Source organism: Equus caballus, chromosome 6 (genome assembly GCF_041296265.1).
Source record: "Equus caballus isolate H_3958 breed thoroughbred chromosome 6, TB-T2T, whole genome shotgun sequence".
Classification (NCBI taxonomy): domain Eukaryota; kingdom Metazoa; phylum Chordata; class Mammalia; order Perissodactyla; family Equidae; genus Equus; species Equus caballus.
The window spans coordinates 26,514,470-26,536,628 of NC_091689.1; the positions used below are offsets into that span (position 1 = coordinate 26,514,470).

General features: G+C 51.7%; 2 protein-coding genes across 2 annotated transcripts in view; one reads left to right on the forward strand and one right to left on the reverse strand.

Annotated features, from left to right (window-relative positions):
- Positions 1–22,159, reverse strand: part of MTERF4 (mitochondrial transcription termination factor 4) — a 108,660-nt gene that overhangs the window by 22,162 nt on the left and 64,339 nt on the right. The window lies entirely within an intron of this gene.
- The window catches only part of SNED1 (sushi, nidogen and EGF like domains 1), an 80,993-nt gene continuing 59,112 nt past the window's right edge, over positions 279–22,159 (forward strand). The window contains exon 1 of the mRNA XM_023644067.2: positions 279–930. Within this exon, the coding sequence (XP_023499835.2) occupies positions 718–930 (213 nt within the window). The 5' untranslated portion in view covers positions 279–717. The remainder of the gene's footprint in view (positions 931–22,159) is intronic.

Consider the following 22,159-nt stretch of genomic DNA (forward strand, 5'->3'; position numbering starts at 1 on the left):
CGGCCCCGGGCGGAGGACACGCGCCCGCGAAGCCCACACCTCGCCAATGCCGGGCCAGGGGCGCTCCGAGGGCACCGGGCCGCGGGCTGGGCCTCCCCGCAGGGCCGGTCCCGGCTGCGCCACTAGCGTCCGATTCGGACACGCCGCGCGCACGCCCCGCCCCCTCCCCCGCCCGCGGGCCTGGCGCTTTGGGAGTCGTCGATTTGCATGGCCCCGCCCCGGCCCGCCCCCGCGGGCGGCCCCGCCGGAGATTTAAAGCGCGGCCCGGGGGCGGGGCAGGTCCAAGCGCGGTCCCGCCCGGCGCCTTCTCTGCGGAGCAGCGGCCAGAGCGGCCCGGCCAGCGGCACCGCGCGCGGGCATCGGGCGCGGGGCGCCGAGCCACCCACGGCGTGGCCGCCTTCCCGCACCGCCGCCCGGCCCTGCGGCCACTCCGACCGCGGCCTCACCCCTGCCGCCGGACCGCAAAGCCCCGCTCTGTCCCGCTGCGTGCCCGCTCTGTCCCGGTTCTGTCCCGCTGAGTCCCCGCTCCGTCCCACTCCGACCCGCTGCGTCCCGCTCCGTCCCCGCTCAGTCCCCTATCCGTCCCCCTCTCTGTCCCCGCTCCATCCTCGCTCCGTCCCCCCTCCGTCTCTCCCTCTATCCCCCCCACTTTCTCCCTCCGTCCCTCCCTCTGTCCCCCCTCCGTCGCCCCTCAGTCCCCGCCCGCCGACCCCCGCGATGCCTCGCGGCGCCGCCCGGGCGCTGCTCTTGGCGGTGGTCCTGGGGCTCGGGGCGCGCGGGGTGCGCGGCGCGGTGGCGCTTGCCGACTTCTACCCGTTCGGCGCGGAGCGCGGCGACGCTGTCACCCCCAAGCAGGATGACGGCGGCTCGGGTCTGCGGCCGCTGTCCGTGCCCTTCCCGTTCTTCGGTGCCGAGCACTCCGGACTCTACGTGAGTAACCCCAAGCCCGTCGGGAGCGCCGGGGAGGGCGCTGTGCCCCGGCGCTGCCCGCCGCCCCGACTCCCGCCGCCGCCGCCAGCAACTTGGCACCGCGGCGGCCAGAGGTGGAATGAGGACAGCGCTTCCTCCCTCCGGCGGCCAAGGCCGGACAGCGGCCCGCGGGAGAGGCGGGCGGGGTGGTGGGGGTGCGAGCTGCAGCCTGGCCACCCTGGCGAGTGGAGCGCGGCCCGCCCCTGCCCAGGCCCCTGCCCCTGCCTGACCCGCATGGAGCTTGGGCAGCGCGAGCGCGTCTGCTGGCGACTGGTCCCCAGCGCGGCGGGAGGAGCCCTGGCCCCGTCCTGGTTCTTTCACAGACAGCAATGTGGCAGCAGGCACGTGCTTTCTGGAGCCTCAGTTTCCCAATGGGGCACCTGGCCCTTTCAGTTCCACAGCTGGCCTGCCAAGGTTTCAGCCCCTCCTGGGACAACTTTGGCTATGCCCTCAGGTGGCATCTGAGGTCCAGTGCCAGGAAGCTGGGACCCCTGCCCCAGTGTGCAGGGCAGAGCCTGCTTCTCAGCAGACCCCCCCCCCCCCCCCCCAGGTAGGGCAGCAGCTGGGCGGTGTGGGCACTCAGCAGGTTTGTCCTTACTGCCTTTCGCTCCCTCTCTCCCTCCCCTCCTGAGTCTAGGAGTTTGCCACTCAGGCCCACACCTTCCAAGCAGGGCTCCCAGAGGGAGCTCTGGGGCTGGGACTCAGGAGGGCAGGAACGGCTCAGCCAGGCTGAAGCAAAGCCTGAGCACCAGTTCCATCCCCGCCGCTCCCTGAGCCAGTCATTCGTGGACCACTGAGGGAATGAAATGTTGCACCTCATCACTGCATCGAGCATTTACTGTGTGTGCAGGGCTGTGCACTGGCACCCCATGGTCCCCTGAATGGCAGCTAGAAAAGCGCTGGGCCAGCCCGATGTACTGTTACCTCCAACACCATCGCTCAGCCCTGACCTCTTGGCATGTTCATCACCATCACCACTACCTCCACCATCTGCTCTACCACCTCTATCATCAACCCCACCATCAGTCTCATCACTAGTACCACCACCTCCACCATCCACCCTGCCATCAACCCACCATCAGCACCATCATCTGCACTGCCAACTCCTCCATCAGCACTGTCATCTCCTCCATCAGCACCTCTTTCTCCCCCAACATCAGCATCTCTCCCACCACTACCAACATCATCCCCACCATCTTCAACACCACCTCCATCACCATCCACATCTTTTGCATTATTATCATCATCTTTACCTACCACTATCCATGTGGCGTCCACCACCACCTCCACCACCATAGCCACCAACATCATTTGCTCCCTCCACCGCTATGACCACTCCACAGCCTGGCAGCTGCTTTTCCCCAAACTGGTGCAGGAAAGCCTCCTCACCTTGCTGGCTGCATTTGGTGATGTGACAGTGGTGAGAGGAGGTAGCCATTCTCTCTGTAGATGCCACCCCGCTGAAAGTCCCTCTGGGCCAGGACTTGGACAGAGGGGCAGGATTGACTTGTGGAAGTATGGCGTGGGCAGGGCAGATCTGTGCTCAGGGTCTATGGGAGTCTGAGGAGGCCCACATATCTTAGAAATGGGAAAACTCATGCTGGCGCCATCTTTACAGAACACTGTCAAAACGTTCCTTAAGCATTTGGGCCAGGTTCAACTTTCCCACTCAAAGTCACAGGTGAAAATATTATTAAAACGTTTGACCCTCTTAATAGCCTCACCAAAAACATCTACCCTTGCCAAGACAACTGGGAGAAATGGTTCTAAAGTGGAAAGATCTGCTAGCAAAACAAATGGTTTCATCAGAAACGAACATTCTGGCTGCTAACAAAACACCTATCTCCATAAGAGCTTTTTCCTGAAACAAAGATATTATTTGAAAAACACTTGCCCGTGTGGACATAGTGAGCCCACTTCACCTTCTCTTTACTCTGTGAGAAAGAGAATGGAATTCTTGAGAGAGCAGTGCCCAGGACACCTTGCTTGAAATACCATGAGGGCTCTGTGGTGGGGAGGCAGCAGGGAGGTGGGGCAGGAGGCACATCAGAATTAAAGCCAAAGGAGAGAAGTGAAGGCATTTATTCTATTTACCCTGAAGCAAGTTTATATGACTGGGTGCCTCCCATGCCCACCCAGGCCAAGAGGACACTTCCCTGCATGCCCCTGGCCTCTGACCCTTGTCCAGCTGGGCACCATGTCAGCCAGCCCTGAGCCCAGGCACCTGTGTCCTGCAGAGTGAGAACCCTACATGGGCCGCCCCACCCCCGACCCCGCTGGCGTTCGCCCCCTCAGTCCCCTGCCCATTGCTTGGCAAAGAGCAGGCTTGTTGAGTGAATGAATGAATGGATGGGTGGATGGATGAATGAATGCCTCAGCCCTCTGACACTTCCCACACATCACACATGAAAATTAGAAGTGACTCTGCATGAAGATCAGAAACAGCATGCAGACTACAGCCCGAGCAAGGACTCAGTCCTGAGGTGCACAGGGTGGCCCCCCTTTCTGGAAGGCACCCATCATTTTGCTTCTTTCTCATGTCAGAGCAGCTGTATGTGGTAAACTGTAAGGCTCTGAGAACTGTCGAGAGTCCGTTTTATTGCTAAGGGTCTAAACACAACCCAGGCCAGTGCTGCTGGTGGGTGTGGAGCCTGCACCAACCCTGCTGAGTGGGAACTTTCCTGCTGAGAGCTGGACAACAGCTCATGGGTGAAGATAGCAGCCATGCTGTGGCCTGCGGGACAGGCCCAGGTGGAGCATCTGCTTGGGGCAGGCATGGGGGCTGAAAGGCAGTGAGCCTGGCTAGTGGTGGTGAAGGTTCCTGTTTCCCCGCAGAAGCCCCCGAGTGCCCCCCACGAAGGGTGGGATCTTAGGGCCACAAAGGAAGATCTTGGTCTATTTGGCATCAGGAGCCCCAGGTGGTGGCCTCGGGCAGCCTGTCACCTCTCAGCCTCTCTTCCTTCATGAGGGAAAGGAAGTACCAGGCGGGCGATATCTGTGAAGATGCCAGGCACCTTGTAAGGGACCCACAAGTCTGTTATGGGGGTGCAATGGCTGGGCTGTGGGTGTGGAGCCTGCCAGTGGTATCTCCAAGGCTGAGCTGCTAGGGGTGGTGCACAGGATGGTGCCTTCCAAGGGTCCCCTCCACACATCCCCCAAGGGCTTCCTCCAGTCCCTGCTGGCCTCTCACCCGCAGTGCTGTGACCTGCCTTGACCTTCCTTGTCTTTTGGAACACCATGGGCCCCATCCCAGAATGTAGAGCCCTGAGTGGGAGATGGGGAGAATTTGAAGGTGGGGCAGGCAGGGGCCCCTGCGCAGCCTGAGGGAAGGGGGAGTGTTGACAGTTGCTTTGACCCGAGCTCCGGCCAGCAGCACCTCACCCTCATGCTCCACACCAAGGCTCAGCTGCACACCCCATGTCTGCCCGCCCTGTGGCCTCCCTACCCTGAGGGCACAGGCCCCACCCTGCCTCTCCCATCACCCACCCAAGGGAGCTCTGCAGGCTGCCTGTGACCTGTGGCTAGTCATTTCCTCCACCAGCCTCAGTTTCCCGATCTGTGCAACAGAGCTCCCCCATCTGAGTATGCCCATGACAGATGTCCAACCTTCACTGTCACAGCTGTCTGGCCACCAGCTCCAAGCCATCTGCAAAACCTGCCCTGACCCACAAGAACAAACCCAGTGAGCTGGAGGCAAGTCTGGCAACAGAGCTCTGGTTTTTTCTGAATTCTCAAAACACCGGGGGAAACGCATGAACCCCATGGCTGGGAGGAGAGGCCACAACCCCCCGGGGCAGACAGCGTCCTGGGCTGCTCCTCTGCAGCCCCTGTCCACCAAGGCCCCAGGCTAGGGGCTGGCCCTTCTTGATGCTCCCTTCCTGCCAGCACATGGGGAGGAGGGAGAGCAGGAGGACGGGAATCCAGGAGGTGTTACAGGGCAGGGGGTCGAGGGAGGGTGCTGCGGTGATCTGGCTCAGGTTAAAGTTCATCTCTAACGTCACTGTCCACCAGCAAGTAGAACGTCAGAACCTTCCAACTGTATCCGTCCATCTCCCCTCTGGCCTTCATGCTGTTGTTGTCACATGCTTTACTTTTACACACGTTATAAACCCTCTGTTATTATTTTAGTTTTAAACAGTCAACTATCATTTAAAGAGATTAAAAATTAGAAAAGTCTTCTATATTTACCCACATATTTACCACTTACCAGTCTTCTTCATTCCTCTGTGTAGATCTAAATTTCCAGTGGATATCATTTTCTTTTTGCATGAAAAACTTCCTTTAGCATTTCTTGTAGTGCAGGCCTGCTGGGGATAAATTCTCTCTGTTTTTTAATCTGAAAATTTCTTTACACTCATGCATGACAATGAAGGGGATAGGGTCTGAGAAATGCGTCGTTAGGCGATTTCCTCATTGTGTGAACATCACAGAGTGTCCTTACACAAACCTACATGGTACAGCCTGCTGCACACCCAGGCCACATGGTACTGATCTTATGGGACCAGCGTAATTTACGCGGTTTGGCACTGACCAAAATGTCGTTATGCAGCTCATGACTGTGTTTACCTTCATTTTTGAAAGCTATTTCTGCTGGGTGGTTGTAGAATTCTAGGTTGACTTCCTTTTCTTTCATTTCTTTGAAGATGTTCTTCCATTGTCTCTGGCTTGCATAGTTCCAAATGAGAAGTCTGCTGTCATTCTCTGTTCCCTTGTGTATAATTTGTCTTTTTATCTCTAACTGCTTTCAAGATTTTCTTTTTACCACTGCTTTCCAGCAATTTGATTATTAGATATATTGGTGTGGGGGGGGGTTATGTTTCTTCTGCTTGGAGTTCATTAAGACTCATGATTTGTGGGCACATAGTTTTTATGAAATTTGAAAGCAATCTCAGGCGTCTTCAAATATTTTTCCCCTCCTCCTTTCTCCCCTCTTATTCAGAGGCTCAAATTGAATGTATATTAAACTGCTTGCTATTGTCTCAGAGCTCATTGAAGCTTTGTTCATTTTTTGTTGTCTTTTTTCTTTCTGTCCTTCATTTTGATCATTTCTATTGTTATGTCTTCAAGCTCACTAATTTTTTCTTCTGCAGTGTCTAACCTGCCATTAATCCCATGCAGTATATTTTCATTTCAGATCTTTATTTTGTGTTTATGGATGTTCTGTTTGATCTTTTCTGCATCTTTCATTTCTCTCGTTATGTTGATGTTTTCTTTTATACCCTGGGCATATTTTTAATCTTTCTAATAGTCACTTTAAGGTTCTTATGTACTAATTTTAGCAAGTAAAATTTAAATACGAAACTTTGTATACTTGCTATCTAGCTTTGTTTTTTGGTGGTATGTGCTAGCAATTCTGAAACTTTTGAGAAGATGAGTAAATATATTGAGAATAATGGGAGCCTCAGTGAAGATGGGAGTTGCAAATACAGAAAGGAAGGAACATAAAGTGAAAGCTGTGGTTTTGTGTTTGGGTTAGAATTGGCCATATCGGTATAACTCATGCTACATATGTTAACATATTATGATAGATGGATATAGACATAGGTATGTGTATATGTGTACATGTGCGTATTCATACACTCTTATTTCCGAGCTCTGTTCACTAAGAGGAATGGAAGCAATGACACTTCAGTAGCAATGAGCACTCCTAGTGCTCAGATCTTGGTTTCTAAACATTAATCTCCTCTAAAAGGAACCTGGCTCTTTGGAGATTATATAGCCATGGCAGGAAAAGTACAAAATGAGCCTGGAAAATCTTGTTGTCTCAGAAAGTCAAGAAGTGCTCAAAGAATGATTGGGATGTGTCAAAAGGACAGAGGTTGGGGCCAGACCAGTAGTGTAGTGGTTAGGTTTGCATGCTCTGCCTCAGTGGCCCAGGGTTCACAGGTTCAGATCCTGGGCACGAACCCACACACCACTCATCAAGCCATGCTGTGGTGGAGTCCCACATACAAAATAGAGGAAGATTGGCATAGACGTTAACTCAGGGACAATCTTCCTCAAGCAAAAAGAGGAAGATTGGAAACAGATGTTAGCTCAGGGCCAATGTTCCTCACCAAAAAAAAGAAAGAAAGGACAGAGGCTTTCTGAAAGGGGCTCTCATTGGCCACATCTGGGAAAGTGTGAGCATTAAAATAATGACAGTAATATATTTTAACCCATTAAATAAAGGGGGAACCAGTGAGCTCACACTGATATAAATAAATAAATGATTCATTCTATAAATGGGGGTGAAAGTAGTACTGATAGCAATGCATCAATGTTAAGTTTCCTGACCTGGGTAACTGTTTGCTTACATAAGAGAATGTCCATGTTCATGGGAAATACACACTGAAGCGTTTAGAGGGTAAAGGGTCATCATGTCTGAAATCTACTCACAAATGGTTCAGGAAACATTCTATTTATCTAGAAAGAGAAAGAATAATAAAGCAAATGGGGCAGAATCCTAGCAGTTGGTGAATGTGGATAAAGAGTACAAGGGAGTTCCTTGCAATACTCTTGCACTTTTTCCATGTGTTTGACATTACATCAAAACACAGTTACCCTGGCAAATGCCATCTGGTGGGAACCCCCTCATGTCTGTGCTGCCCCAGAGTGCACACCTGGCCATCCTCACTGGGAGGGGAGCCGGCCAGCTGGGAATGACCCAGGCATCCCTGTGCCTCAGCTCTTGGTGACTCTATGAAGCTAGAACTTCTTAGCTAGAAGTGACCAGCTTGACAAACTGTGTCCTCCCAGACAACTCACCATCCACTCACCACTGACTCATTCCCTGATTCGCTCATTCATTCATTCATTCCAAGCCTCGGCTGAGCCCTTGCTCCGAGTCAAGGAGTAGAGACACCAGAGCAGCAGTGTTCCTTTTTAGTATTACGACCATTTTTGTTTGTTCTGTTCACTGTGCTGTCCCAGCTTCTGGAAGACAAGGTGATCATTGGAATGATACTCCTATAATTCCACCATCCAGAAAGAAGCACTTTTAACATTTTGGTGAAATTCTTTCTGATCTGCTTTCAAACATATTCAGGGTCCCACAAAACAAACTTGGGGTTTCCATTTCATACAAGTTTCTATTTTGCATATTTCTTTCAATGTTATACCATGAGCATTTTTCCCATGCCTTAAATTTGCTGCAAAAACATGCTTTTTGGTGCAGTATAATATTCCATGCTGTGGCTATACCATTTATATATAATGGTTTTAACCAATCACTAGTTGTTGACTATGTGGGTGTTTTCAGTGTGTCCCATGATTCTCTGGTGCACATCCACCCTATCCACACCTTTATTCTGGCATTAGCCAAATGTTCCTGGTGCCTGTCCAGGGCCCCACCTGCAAAGCGCTGTTCCTCCCGAGGGCACCCAGCAGCCTGACCTCCTGCTCATGGGTGACACTGGACACTCCTCACCCTGTAAGCTCAAGTCTCCCCTGCCTCCCGTTACAGGTACAGGACTAGCCAGGAGAAGCCATCCCCACAGGGCCCCAGCCACAGGCACTCGTCTGACCCTTGGGCTTCCCCATCCCTCCTCGACAGAGGGCCCAGCCTCCGAGCCTCAACATCCATAAACAGGTTCTTTACAAAGCGGGAAGTCCTTCATTAAACACCTACTCTGTGTGCAGCCACTGCACGGCTCCCCGGCCCTAGGACTCAGCATGTGCAGAAGTCTGAGCTCTTCAGATTGAGTCCAGGGTAGGAGGAGTGGGAACAGGACAGTGTCCAGGCACGGGTCCCTGACCCCAAACCCTCCACACAATGGGGCAGCCCGGGACCACACTGTCCTCCAGGCTGGTTCAGGGCCAGACACAGTCCCTCAGGCCCTGGAACACATTCTGCAGCAAACATTTCCTGCTGCTCTGGGCAGAGGGGGCATCAGGCACAGGCAGCCTCGGAGGCTTACTGGAGATGCGGCTGTGGTCTCGGAGGAGTGACCACTGTCCCCAGAAGTGAGACTGGCAGGGTAGGAGTCCCAGGTGTGTGTGGGGAGATGCAGGTTGGCCAAAAGGAGGCCCTCTGTCTGAGGTATGGACCAGGCTGAGGGCAGGCAAGGTCTAAAGAGAGACTGGGGGCAGCAGCTCAGGCTGGTGATGGATGTGGAGGGAGGGCATGGATGCTGGGCGATGTGGGACTGCTGCCCACAGGCGGGACATGTCCAGGGGCCTCTGGGGAATTGGGCTCTGGCCCTGGAGGGGCACCCAGCCAAGGTGTACCAGAGGTGAGGCTGGGAGGAGGCTTCTCCAGGGAGGGGGAGGCAGGAGCGGCCATCTACACAAGGAAGGAGAGGGGCCAGTGGAGGAGGACAGCAGGAGGGACAGGACATGGGAGGGACAGGTGCTCGGACACCCCAGAGAGGCAGCCCCTGCTAGAAGGGCTCAAGGGCCTGGGCTCAGGGTCACAGGCTGTGCCAAGAGGCCCTGCAGGAGACCAAAGGGTGGCCACAGGGAGGTTCTGGACACTGGACAGCAGGAAAGAGAGGACATAGCAGGAAGCGCAGCCCGGGGCCCACAGGCCAGGAGGGCTCAGCCTGGGAGGGAAGGACGGGCTGATCCTCTGACACAAAGCTTCTGCTTTCCCACCCTCCAGGGAATCCCTCCTTCTCCACCCTCACACGGGGCGCTGAATCCAGCTCAGCTGCTCCTCTGCAGGACGGCAGCCCTGGCTGGCCCTGGCAGGAGCTGCCTCCCCCGTCCTCTCTTGCCCTCCTGCAGCCTTGCATGCTGTTCCCTGGGTGCTCAGCCAAGGGCCAGACTCCCTCCTTTGCAGCTGGGCATGCAGGGGGCTCTAGGTCTCCAGGGCTCAGACCCTGGCTGGCTGGCTCGGGAGCCCCAGGGGCCCTGCCCTCGCTGCCCTGCCAGCAGGACTCCAGCCCCCAACTGTGCTTGTGGGAGGAATTCTAATTACCCAGAAAGCTGCCAGGAAATAAAAGACATGCCTACATTTTTCAAAACAAGCTTATAAAAGGCCTCAGGGGCTTTATTGTTTTATTTTGGCAGAGAAGTCAAAGCAGGAACCAGGACCCCACCCTTTTGATCTGATGTTTGCAGAGCTGGGGTGCTACGGCCGCACGCGGGGGTCCTGGCTCCCCTCCAGACCCTCCCGCCCTGGTCAGAGAAGCCCTCTGCCCAGCAAGGGTGGTACCAGTGAGCCCTCAGCTCCCCAGCTCAGGGACCAGCCAGACACACGTCACATGCTTTTGGCTGGAAGTCACCTCTGAGAGACTCTCCAGGACATTTCCGCTCTTTCCTGGTTTTATCCAAGTCGGAAATGCCACCAGCACAGTCTCTCTGTGCTTTCTCCTGAACCAGCAGAGGGCCAGCCCCAACCTGCAGGAAAGGCGTGGGTGCCCCCTGGCCAGCCCCTTCCTAGTCACACATGCCCCTGCCCCGAGTCAAGGACAAACTCCTCCAGGCCCCGCAGGCCCCCTCGGAGTTCACAAAGTCATGGCAGCTTCCTGTTGCATATGGCCTTGGGGCTGCCTCAAGGGAAGGGCCCAGGCAGCTGACCAGTGTCTCCCCCACCAAGATCCTCAGCCTGCTTGGAGGGGACGGGAACACCCCACACCATTGACCACAGGCCCTCTGCACCTCACCTGGGAGAGGAGGGTGCACCTGCTGGCCCCCCCACCTCCATCCCCCCTCACTCAGCTCAGTCCAACACACGGACTTCACCAGGCAGCCTATGTGCAAGTCCTGCCCTGGTCTGTGACACCCTGTGGCAGGTGCTTGGACACCCAGAGAGGCAACCCCTATTGTGGGAGTGGAGAGTGACTCCAGAACTGACCCCAAGGCCTGGGCTTGGGGAGACCCAAGGGTGGCCCCGGGGAAGCCCTGGACAGCGGGATCCGCAGGCGGAGGCTGGGGAGAGACTCGGGGCTGCCAGGCACAAGGCCCTGTGGCTCAGTAACAAGCACGTCCTCCTCCCTTCCTGCTCCCGGGTCTCGCTGCATTTCTCTGAGTGACCTGATGGGCTGGGCTGGCCTCGGGGCCTCACGGCCAGCTGGTGCGGGGCAGCATGTCCCCGGCCCTGGACCCCAGCAAACACCCCCCACGCCTATGGTCAGGTTTCTGAGAAGTCAGTGGCTGAATAGCATGCTGGTGGGTCCCCACTTCTGAAAGTCAAGGATAGGGATTAAATCTCGTTACCCATTTAAGAACATGTGTTAAGGGGTGAGGAGGCACCGGCAAGAGATCAGGTCTCATCCTTTCTCCTTGTTCCCCGTGTGTGTATTTCATGTTTTACAAAGTGCTCTTGGAGGTAGAAAAAAATAATAAGATTGATCCTCTGCGGAAGGAGTGTCTGCCCATACCTGAGGGGGAGAGGGACACCGGTGCCAGGTGGAGAGGGACGGCCACCTCAACCCCCAGCTCCCTGCCCTGGCAGCCCTCTGGTCCCCTTGTCCCCCTGCCCCACCCATCCCCAGATGTTCTCCTCTGGATAAAGGAAGTCCGAGGACGTTGCTGTCCAGGTGAGAGCGCCTGCCAGCAGCCTGCTTGCCCAGCGCCTGGCCCCCGCCTTCTCTGCTATGGTCTGGCCCTGCCCTGCCCTGGCAGGGGAACAGGGCCGGCTTGTTCTGCCTCCTTCCTGGACCCCCCGGCTCTGGGCCCACACCCCCGTGGGGGAGGGCAGCAGCAGACTGGGGTGGGGGCAGCGAGGAGAGCCGGACGAGGCCAAGTGCTGGCGGGCAGGCGGCAGGCAGGCCAGGGGCCTCTGCACACAGCACACGCACCTGAGAGGTGGACTTGCACTTCAAAGGCAGGAAGGAAACCTCTGCGGTCTGTGTGGAGGAGCCACTGTGGGGAGCAGCGGGCCAGCGGAGGAAGAGGGCGTGCAGCGAGGGGCAGCACAGGCAGGTCCCACCCAGCAGGTGGCCATGGCCGCCTGCAGCTCCAGCCCAGCACCAGTGCCCCCACTCCTGCCCCTGCCCCTCCTGACACTGCTGCCCCTCCCGTCCAGAGGCGCCTTTTCCACCTGTAGCTCCTCATCCTGAGCTCTTTTTTCCTAAATGCCTGCAGAAAAGGGATGCAACATCCATGTGCTACAAAAGGCAAACGTAAAGCAAGCCCCGTGTAATGCCCCAACTTAAGGCAGAGCCTTGCCAGCCCCAGCCAGTGCCCCTTCAGGACGACGCCCCTCACTCCCGTGCTCTATGGCAGCCCCTTCCCTGCTCTCCCACCACATAGCCTTAACAAGACCTTTACAAACTTCCTCTATTTTTTTTTTAAAGATTAGCACCTGAGCTAACATCTGTTGCCAATCTTCTTCTTCTTCTTCTTCTCCCCAAAGTCCTCTAGTACATAGTTGTATATTCTAGTTGTAGCTCCTTCTGGCTCTGCTATGTGGGACGCTGCCTCAGCATGGCCTGATGAGTGGCAGTAGGTCCATGCCCAGGATCTGAACTGGCGAAACCCTGGGCAGCCAAAGCGGAGCACGCGAACTTAACCACTCAGCCACGGGGCGGCCCCAGCAAACTTCCTCTAAATGGAAGCAAGTGTGGTTTGTTCTCCTGCAACTGCCTTCTTCATCCCAGATTGTATCTAGGCTCTTTCATCTGTGTTTTCTGTGGCGTCATTGTATATCATCATTGCTGCATAATTGTATGAATAGACTATGAGTTGTTGATCTGTTTCACTGTGGTGGACATTTGGGGTTGTTCCTGGTTTTAGACTATTCTTTTATACACATACATACACACATATGTATAATATATATATATATTATACATATGAGCTAACATCTGTTGCCCTGAGCTAACATCTGTGCCAGTCTTCCTCTATTTCGTATGTGGGATGCCACCACAGTGTGGCTTGATGAGTGGTGCACAGGTCCACACCTGGGATCCCAACCATGAACCCTGGGCTGCTGAAGCGGAGCACGTGAACTTAAACACTACACCACTGGGCCAGCCAGGTTTTAGACTATTCTTAACAATGCTGTTTATGAAACTTCTGGAACACAAGTCCTGGTGCCCCTAAGTACACACCTGTGCAGGCTATACACCAGGAGTGGGTTTGTCGGCCATGGCATCTGCCTGTGTCCAGCTGCGTTAGATACAGCAGCCGTGGGTCCCCCCCACATAACACTTTGGCCAACACTTGCCACTGTGATAGTTGTGCCCTGGTGTGTGGATGTGGTTTCAGTGTTCTTTTGCATAATGACCTGAGCACATCTGTATATATCCTTTACCATTGGGTTCCTCGTGCGTAAAGCCGCTGTCCAAGTCTTTCTGCTCTTTTCTATGGAGTTAGCTTTTTCTTGGTGACTTGTGGGAGTTCTTTATAAACCAAGTGACAAGGGTAGCAGATATCTTTCCCCTTCTGTGCCTCGTTTAACTCATTTTAATGGCGTCTTTGTGAGTAGACATTCTTGGTTTTAGTGTAGCACACGTATCCATCTTTATTTCTCTGGGGAGACAATTTTGTGCTTCATTTTACAGTCTCCCCACGGTCGTGAACACATCCTCCCATGCGATTCTCCAACCATGTTTTGCTGCACAGTTTTGTCATTCACACTGAGGTGTCCAACACACCTGGAGCTGGGTTTTGTGTATAGCACAAGGTCAGAGGCATACAGTTCCCATTTTAAGAAAAGCAGAACCACACCAGCCCCCGTTGTTAAGAAAGCCACCCTTTCCCAGGGCTCTGCTGTGCCCTGCTGTCAAAATCAAGAGTCCGTGTGCATCTGGCTTGTCTCCCAGCTCTCCCTCCTTCTCAGCTGTCCCCCAGCCAATTCCATGGCCATGGTTACCATGGCATTGTAAGAGATCTCGGTATCTGTCAGAGCAGGTCCTTCCATCTTGTTCTTCTCAAATGGGTCTTGGTTATTCTTGGCTCTGCATTTTCATATAAAATTTAGAATTGGCTTATCAAGTTACACGCACACACATACACACATCTGTTGGTATTTTTATTGAGCTTGCATTGAATATATATATCCATGCAAGGAGAACTGATATCTTTACAACATTGAGTCATGCAATCCAGGAACATGGTACGTTTCTATATTTATTTAGGTTGTCTTTAATGTTTTCAATAAAGTTTTAGAATTGATTGCGAAGTCTTGTGCATCTTTTGTTAGATTTATTCTTAAGTATTTGATGTTTTTATACTATTGTAAATGGTGTCTTTAATTTCTTTTCTATTTATTGCTGGTATGTAGAATCACAGTTGAATTTTTACATTCCCTAATTTTATATTAACAAACAGACCAAACCTCTTATTAATTTTACTAAATCATCTGGGGATTCTTTTGGATAGCCTGCGTTCACATTCATAGCATATGCAACTAATGACAGTTCTGTTTCTCCTTTTCTAATCATTTTACATTGGACTCATTTTTTTTCTTTTTCTTTTTTTTTTTTTCTTGCCTTGCTGTGTGGCTCGGGTCTCCAGTGCATTGTCTGCAGACGTGATATTAGCAGGATGCTGGTCTTGTTCCTAGTCTCAGAGAGAAAGCATTCTGTACGTCACCGTTGAACGTGATGGTTGTTCCTGTTTGCTCTAAATCTTTATTAGATTAAGGGTGTTCCCTTATACTCCTAGTATTCTGAGAATTTTTATCACAAATGGATATTGACACTTATTATATACCATCTCCATACCTATTAAGAGGATTATATGAGTTTCTCCTTTAATCTGTTAAATTGGTCATTTAAATTAATCAGATTAGTTGGTTTTCTAATGTAAAGCCTGGCTTGTATTCCTAACAAAAATCCAACTTGATAATGATGAATTATTTATCCTATTTATATATTTCTGGATTCAGTTTGCTAATAATTTATTTCAGATTTTGGCAACTTTTAAATAAGTGAGAATGGCCTGCTATTGTCCATCTATGTACTGGCCTTGTTAACTTTTAGCATAAAAGTTGTATTAGCCTCATAAAAGAAATTCTTCTATTAGAAGAGTTGGTGCATTTCCAGAATTATTACTTGAATGTTTGGGAGAACTTGGTGGTGATGCCATCTGGATCTAGAGTTTTCTTTGTGGGAAAATTTTGAATACTAATGCAATTTCTTTAATTATAATATAAAAAAGAGGTTTTCTATTTCTACTCACATTTGGTAAGTTGTGTTTTTCTGGTAAAATTTCCATTTTATATACAATTTCAAGATTATTAACATAAAACTGTCAAGGTCTGGGATTTGATGGTACCCTCCTTTCAAGCTAATATTCTCCTGTTACTGATTCGGGGATGCTGGCAGAAGACCCGAGACTCCCGGGTCAGAAACAAAGGACATTATGACTCGTGGCACAGCAAGTAGTGCAAGCATATTGTTTGCATTGTTGCCCCTTGCTCCCCAAGTCCCATGGGACAACACAGAGGGGTCCAGGCAGATGGTACCCACACTGTGGGTTTGTGTCACAGCCAAGAAACCCTGAGCTTAGAGAATCCATCTCTTTTACAGCAAGCCTGTTCTCTGTCCCCAAGGAGATGGCACTTCATCCCTCAAAGCTGGTCTCTGCAAATACAACCCTAACATACGGATATGGCCTTGGCAAAGAGCAGACAGAGCCTTGCATTCTTGGCATACCCGACCGAAACATGCAGAGGCACCCAGGGCCTGTGGCAGATTGCCTCTCCCGGCAATCCACCTCTTTGACCCTACACGTTCTTGGCCAAACTGGAAATTTCACATGAGTCTGCCGTTCCATCAGGCACGCTGATTAATCGGACCAACAAGCAGTGTGATTTGTCTCGCGCCCCATTGAACTAAGGCTACTCTCCACAGGACTCCAAGCAGCAGGATGAAGTCCTGCAGTGTGGACCTCAGCCGTGCCCCATCGCAGGTGCAGCCAGCTGTGCATAAGTCCCAGAGAGGCCAGTAGCTCATTTCAAATAAGCCTAACGCAGCCAGGAGGTAGCCTAAGGCCAGGCTCTAGACTGCCCTGGTAATCTTTGACGCCATCGCCAATAATTACAGAGGCAATAAATGGGCCAAAAAAGCGACCCCATCAGAGTGAACATCTCCTTCTGCTTTACCCGGAACCTTCCCAGCTTTCTCACTGAATGTCCCAAGCACCCCCTCAGTCGCAGGCAGACCCAGCTGGCCAACACTCTAATCCCCATCCCACTGAGAGATATTCCATGGCTCACTCTCCCCTACATGCAAACCTACGACCCGAGGGGACACAGGCCACCCCAGTTTGAGATTTGTTGTTAAAGTTGATTTGGTTGCTGCTACACCAGTTTGGTTAAGATCTGTTGGCCGTGTCACCAAGCATTTGCAGCTTCGATCACCACATACAACATAAACCAAGGCCAAGCATGAATTTGTGTCTATAAGACCGGGACAAGGTTGTGACACCTGTGTGTTTATGTGCGGGAGCTCGGGGTCCACATTTGGGAGTCAGGCACAGCAGAATAGCTTGTGACCAGCGTGTCCCTGTCATTTTTCCATTTTCATGGCACATAGATAGGGATGCAAACCCAGTGCAGGTCAAGTTGGCAGCCACAGGTGCTGTCTGACTCAGGTGGGCCATGGGGGGCTTTGCCAGGTGCTGGATCTAGGGGCAAAGGGCAGTCATTTTTCCCCCCACCAACCCTCAGGTCTGAGGTGGCCCCTGCCCAGGTGCTGAGGTCGGTGCTCCTCATGCACAGCCGTGACACCAGCGTGGCCATCCCGGAAACTATTCCTCGCCCTCTCCCCTCATCTCCCTGACTCACACCTGGACCTTTCACCTGGAGAGTCCAGTGCAAAAGCAATACGGGCATTTGTGCACAATTTACAGAAACCCATTATGCCCCGAGGACCACCCTAGATGACAGCGAGCAGCGTCCTCAACCAAGTGACCCGTGTTGGTCCAACAAGTGATTCCAGGTGGCCGAGCCAGAGTTGAGTTTGAATCCTGAGGCCCCTTTAGGCCGGGCTGCACTGGGGGGTGCACCAACCGTGCTGGCTCGGGACTGCTGTTAGGAGAGAGAGATGGGCCAGCATGCCCAGGAATGGTCAAGGCGGAGTCCCACATTTTTCGAAATAGGCCTCCGTAACCCCTTATCCGCCCCTCCCTTTTGTCCTGGTCATCACCCAGAGGGCGGCCAAGAGGAGATGAACTCTTTCTGAGAATGGGCATGTTCAGTGAGCAAACCGCCTGGCCACGGCATGTGGGGCAGGCAGCAGAGGCAGAGGTCTCAGAGCTGCTTTTGGGGAAGGCTGATCCGGGCTCGGCAATACCAGGTGCCTCAGGATGGTGGGGGCGTGGGATGTTCACTGGACACTTGACTACCACCCACTGTGAAGTGGCCTTTGAGATAAAGAGCCCATCACTGTCAGACGCAAATGGTCCAGGAAGTTGTCAGGGTGGCAGTGCTGTGGCCTAGTGGGCTGTTCAGGCTGGAACAGCAGCACCATCACCTGGAATAATGAGACCCCAGTGGTGGGCCTGGGCAGGGTCAGAAGTCTCTCGCAGTGAGATGGACAGGCTGGTTCCTGTGGGGACCACTTGGCAGTGGTCATGGCTTTTGCATCAGTAGCACAGAGCCCTTTTCTTTCGCTGGGGCCATGGTGATGGCTGCGTTGCCATTTCTGGTATGCGGAGGGATCCAGGAAAGGCTGGGTCCCCTTTAGTCTCATCAGAGAGTGCCTGCCCCATGGGCACCTGCAGTGACCCAGACTATCTAAGCAGTGGCCCCAGTTTGTTCCCACATTAGTGGCCCCCAAGACGGGCATCCTTAGTCAGCCAGGCTGGGCTCTCCCACGTGGCGGAGCTGGCAGTGGATGGGGCCTGGTGGGCTTTTTCTGTAGAGGGCCAGGTCGTGAACATTTTTGGCCTTTCAGGCCATAAGGGCTGCCTCAATACGCAACTCTGAGCAGCCACAGACGGTATGTGAATGTATGGGTGTGGCTGTGTTCCCACAACCTTTATTTACAAAACCAGACCAGGGGTCCACGGGAACAGCCCACAGAGCCTGGCCCAAGGCCTGGTGTGTATGGCCTGTGAGCTAAGAATGTTTATATTTTCAAAGGCTGTAAAAACAAAGAAATAACAGAAGAACATGCGATAGAGACCGTATGTGGTCCACAGGCCAAAAATATTTACTATCTGGTCTCACGGAACAGTCAGTTCACCCCTACTAGACCGTTTGCAGCACCCCAAAGGTCAGCAGGACTCTGGCCTGTCTGGTCCTTATGGGCACCCTTGACGGCCGGTGACGGCTTCCAGTGCTGCCCTTCCCCACTTCCCCAGTCGGCCTTTGGACTGGACGGCTGCTGCCGCCCAGTGGACACCATCGGGTCCAGCCTAGCTGGACCATCAGCAAACCAGGCTGGCTTTTAGGGGACCTTCTGTGACTCGAGGGCCCACTCAGCCAGTGGCTTCGCTTCGGGCGCTGGAGTGGGAGACAAAGCGCCCCCAGGGGTAGCTGCCACCTTCTTGTGTAAAACCGAGATAACTTCCTGTCTACGCTATCTCCATTTGGCCACCCACCACTCTGGGCCCTTCCCTTGTCAGTGCTCAAGTTCAGGTCGACCCACCCCAAAGGGGATATCAGCTGGAGAGTCACCCTCAGCTTCTACAAGCTCTCACTGGCGGCCAGGGGCGCCCCAACTTTTAAACGGGGTGTAGCTGGGCCCTACCTCAGGCAGGGGGCGCTGCTGGACTGGGAAATGCCTCAGCTTCAGCTGTGCCCGTCCTGACTCCAAACTCAGTAGTCTCTTCTTACCTCTCAACTGAGTGGTCCCTGAAAGGACCTCAGACACTTCCTGGAGGAACATGCAGCCACAGAGGCCACGTGGCCCTAATCCTACCCACAAGCTTCTCCTATGGGAGCCCAGCTCGTGAGTCAGGGACCGTGCTCTTGCCTCTGGGAGCGCAGACAGTGGGGGGATGGCAGGCATGGGGGAGGCTGTCTTCCTCTTTTAGCCTTTAGCTCCAGGTTGATGCCCAGGCCCCTGTGCTTCCTGTGTACTTCCCCCATCCAGAGGTCACCTACCTGCCCGCCTTCCCTCCCTCCTTCCTTCCTGCCTGCCTACCTGACTTCCTTTCCCTTTATTGAGATATAATCCACATAACATATAATTCACCTGCTACATCCATCACCACCATCAATTTTAGAACATTTTTCTTACCCCTAAAAGAAACGCTACACCCCTTAGTTGTCACCCTCCAACCCCCTAGTTCATCCCCACCCAGGCAATCACTAATCTAATTTCTATGGATTTGCCTATTCTGCACATTTTGTATAAATGGACTCACACGGCGTTTGCAGCTGCCTTCTTTCACTCAGGATAATGTTTCCAAGGTTCATTCCTGTTGTAGCATGTGTCAGTGCTTCATTTCTTTTTATTGCCAATTAATATTCCATTTAGTTTTATTTATCCACTCATTAGTTGATGGACACATGGGTTGGTTCCACCTTTTGTCTCTGTTCTAAATTTGGGATAGTTTCTTCTGACGGTCTTCTGGTTCCAGTTCACTAATTCTTTCTTTAATTGCACCAAATTTACTCTTAAATCTGTCTAGTCACTTCTTAATTTCTGTTACTTATTTAGTTTTAGTGATATAATTTCTATTCTTTAAAGTGGCTTTTTAAAAAACAATTTCCATCCCTAATGATTTTTTCATCCAGTCTTTTTTTTAATCAATTTTCTGTATTGTAGAAAACACACATAATACAAAACTTACCATCTTAACCTTTTTTTCTTTTCTTTTTTTTTTTTTTGAGGAAGATTAGCCCTGAGCTAACTACTGCCAATCCTCCTCTTTTTGCTGAGGAAGACTGGCCCTGAGCTAACATCCATGCCCATCTTCCTCTACTTTATACGTGGGACACCTACCACAGCATGGCTTTTGCCAAGCGGCGCCATGTCCGCACCCAGGATCTGAAATGGCTAACCCCGCGCCGCCGAGAAGCGGAATGTGCGAACTTAACCGCTGCGCCACTGGGCCAGCCCCACATCTCAACCATTTTTAAGTAGACAGTTCAGTGGTATTAAGGACATTTGTGTTGTGCAGCCATCACTGCCAGCCATCTCCAGAACTCTTTTCATCTTGCAAAACTGAAACTCTGTCCCTCTTACACATTAACTCCCCATTTCCCCCCCCCCCCCCCCCCCCCCCCCCCCCCCCGGGAAGCCACCGCTCTACTTTCTGTCTCTATGAATTTGATGACTCTAGGCATCTCAAATAAAGTGAAATCACACAATATTTTCCCCTTTGTGAGTGGCTTATTTCACTTTGCATAATGTCCTCAAGGTTCATCCATGTTTTAGCACGTCATAATTTCTTTCCTCTTTAAGGCTGAATAATATTCCATTCTATGGTTAGACCACGTGTTGCTTATTCATGCATGCATTGATGGAACTTGACTTGCTTCTACCTTTTGGCTGTTGTCAATAATGCTCCTATGAACATGGGTGTACAGATGTCTTTTCAAGGCCCTGCCTTCAATTCTTTTGAGCATTGTTGTGGACTGAATTGTGTCCCCCCCCCCCCCCCACCCAGATTCCTGTGTTGAAGTCCTAACCTCCAACGTGACTCTGTTTGGAGATGAGGCCTTTAGGGAGGTAATTAAGCTTAAATGAGGTCATAGGGTGGGCGCTAATCCAGGAGGAAGAGGAAGAGACACCAGAGATTTCTCTCCCTCCTCTCGTGCACACTGAGAAAAGGCCATGTGCGGACACAGCAAGGCAGCCGTCTACAAGCCAGAAAAAGAGGCCTCACCAGCAGCCAACCCTGATGGCTGGACTTCGAGCTTGATCTTGGACTTCTAGCCTCCAGAATTGTGAGAAAATAAATTTCTGTTGCTTAAGCCCCTCAGTCTGTGGTATTTTGTTACAGTGGCCCTAGTAGACTGACACAGATATATACCCAGAAGTGGAACTGCTGGATCATACGGTAATTCTATTTGTAATTATTTGAGAAACTGCCAACTGTTTTCCACAGTGTCTGCACCATCCTACACTCCCGCCAACAGTGCACAAGGGTTCCAGCTTTTCCACATCCTCATCAACCCTTGTTATTTTCTAGCTTTTTGACAGCAGCCATCCTAATGGGCATGAAGTGGTAGCTCATTGTGGCTTTGATTTGCATTTCCCTAGTGATTACTGAGGTTGAGCATCTTTTCATGTACTCATTGGCCATTTGTATATCTTCTTTGGGGAAGTGTCTATTCAAGTCCTTGCCCATTTTTCAATCGGGTGGTTTGGGTTTTTGTTGTGGTTAAGTTGTAGGAGTTCTCTATATATCCTGGATATTAATCCCTTATGAGATATATGACTTGCAAATATTTTCTCCTCTTCTGTATGTTGCCTTTTTACTGTGTTGATATTGTCTTTTGATGCACAAAATGTCTTTAATTTTTATGAACTCCCGTTTGTCTATTTTTTTTCTTTTGTTGCCTATGCCTTTAGTGTCACATCCAAGAAATTATTGCCAAAGTCAATGTCGTGAAGCTTTTGTCTTGTGTTTTCTTCTGAGTTTTATATTTTTAGCTTTTATGTTTAGGTCTTTGATCCATTTCGAGTTAGTCTTTGTATATAGTATCAGATAAGGGTCCAACTTCATTATTTTGCACGTGGATGTCCAGTTTTCCCGACACCATTTGTTGAAAAGACTTTCTTTCCCTATCAAGTGGTCTTGGCACCCTTGTCAAAAATCATTGACCATCTATGTGAGAGTTTATATCTGGGCTCTCAATTCTATTCCGTTGGTCTATCTGTCTGTCCTTATGTCAGTACCACACTGTTTTCAGTACAGCAGCTTTGTGGTAAGTTTTGAAATCAGGAAGTGTGAGTCCTCCAGCTTTATTCTTCTTTCTCAAGATTGTTTTGGCTATTGATGAAATTTTAAAGCTTGCATTTTCTTTCTTTGAACATAGTAACAGTGATTTTATAGTCTGTGTCTGAGATTCCAATATCTGACGCTTCTCTTATTCCTGGTAGTGGTGTCCTGCTTCCTTGTGTGACTGATTATCTTTGACTGTGTCCTAGATTTTGTCTTTGAAAAATTACTTATAGTAATGACTTGAGGCCTAAGATGATGCCGTCTTGCCCCATAGAGGGTTTTTCTTTGCTTCTGCCTGGAACCCAGGGATGCTACCCAGCAGGAAACACCTTAGTCCAAGTTCCAGGCTCGAGGTGCCCTGGATTGCTCAGGGAATGGGCAGGTGGAATGTAGGTCTGCACAAGGACTGTGTACTTTGGGGTCACCCTGACTGTGAGGGGAAGCCTTAGAGGTCCCAGCTGAATGTGGGGCT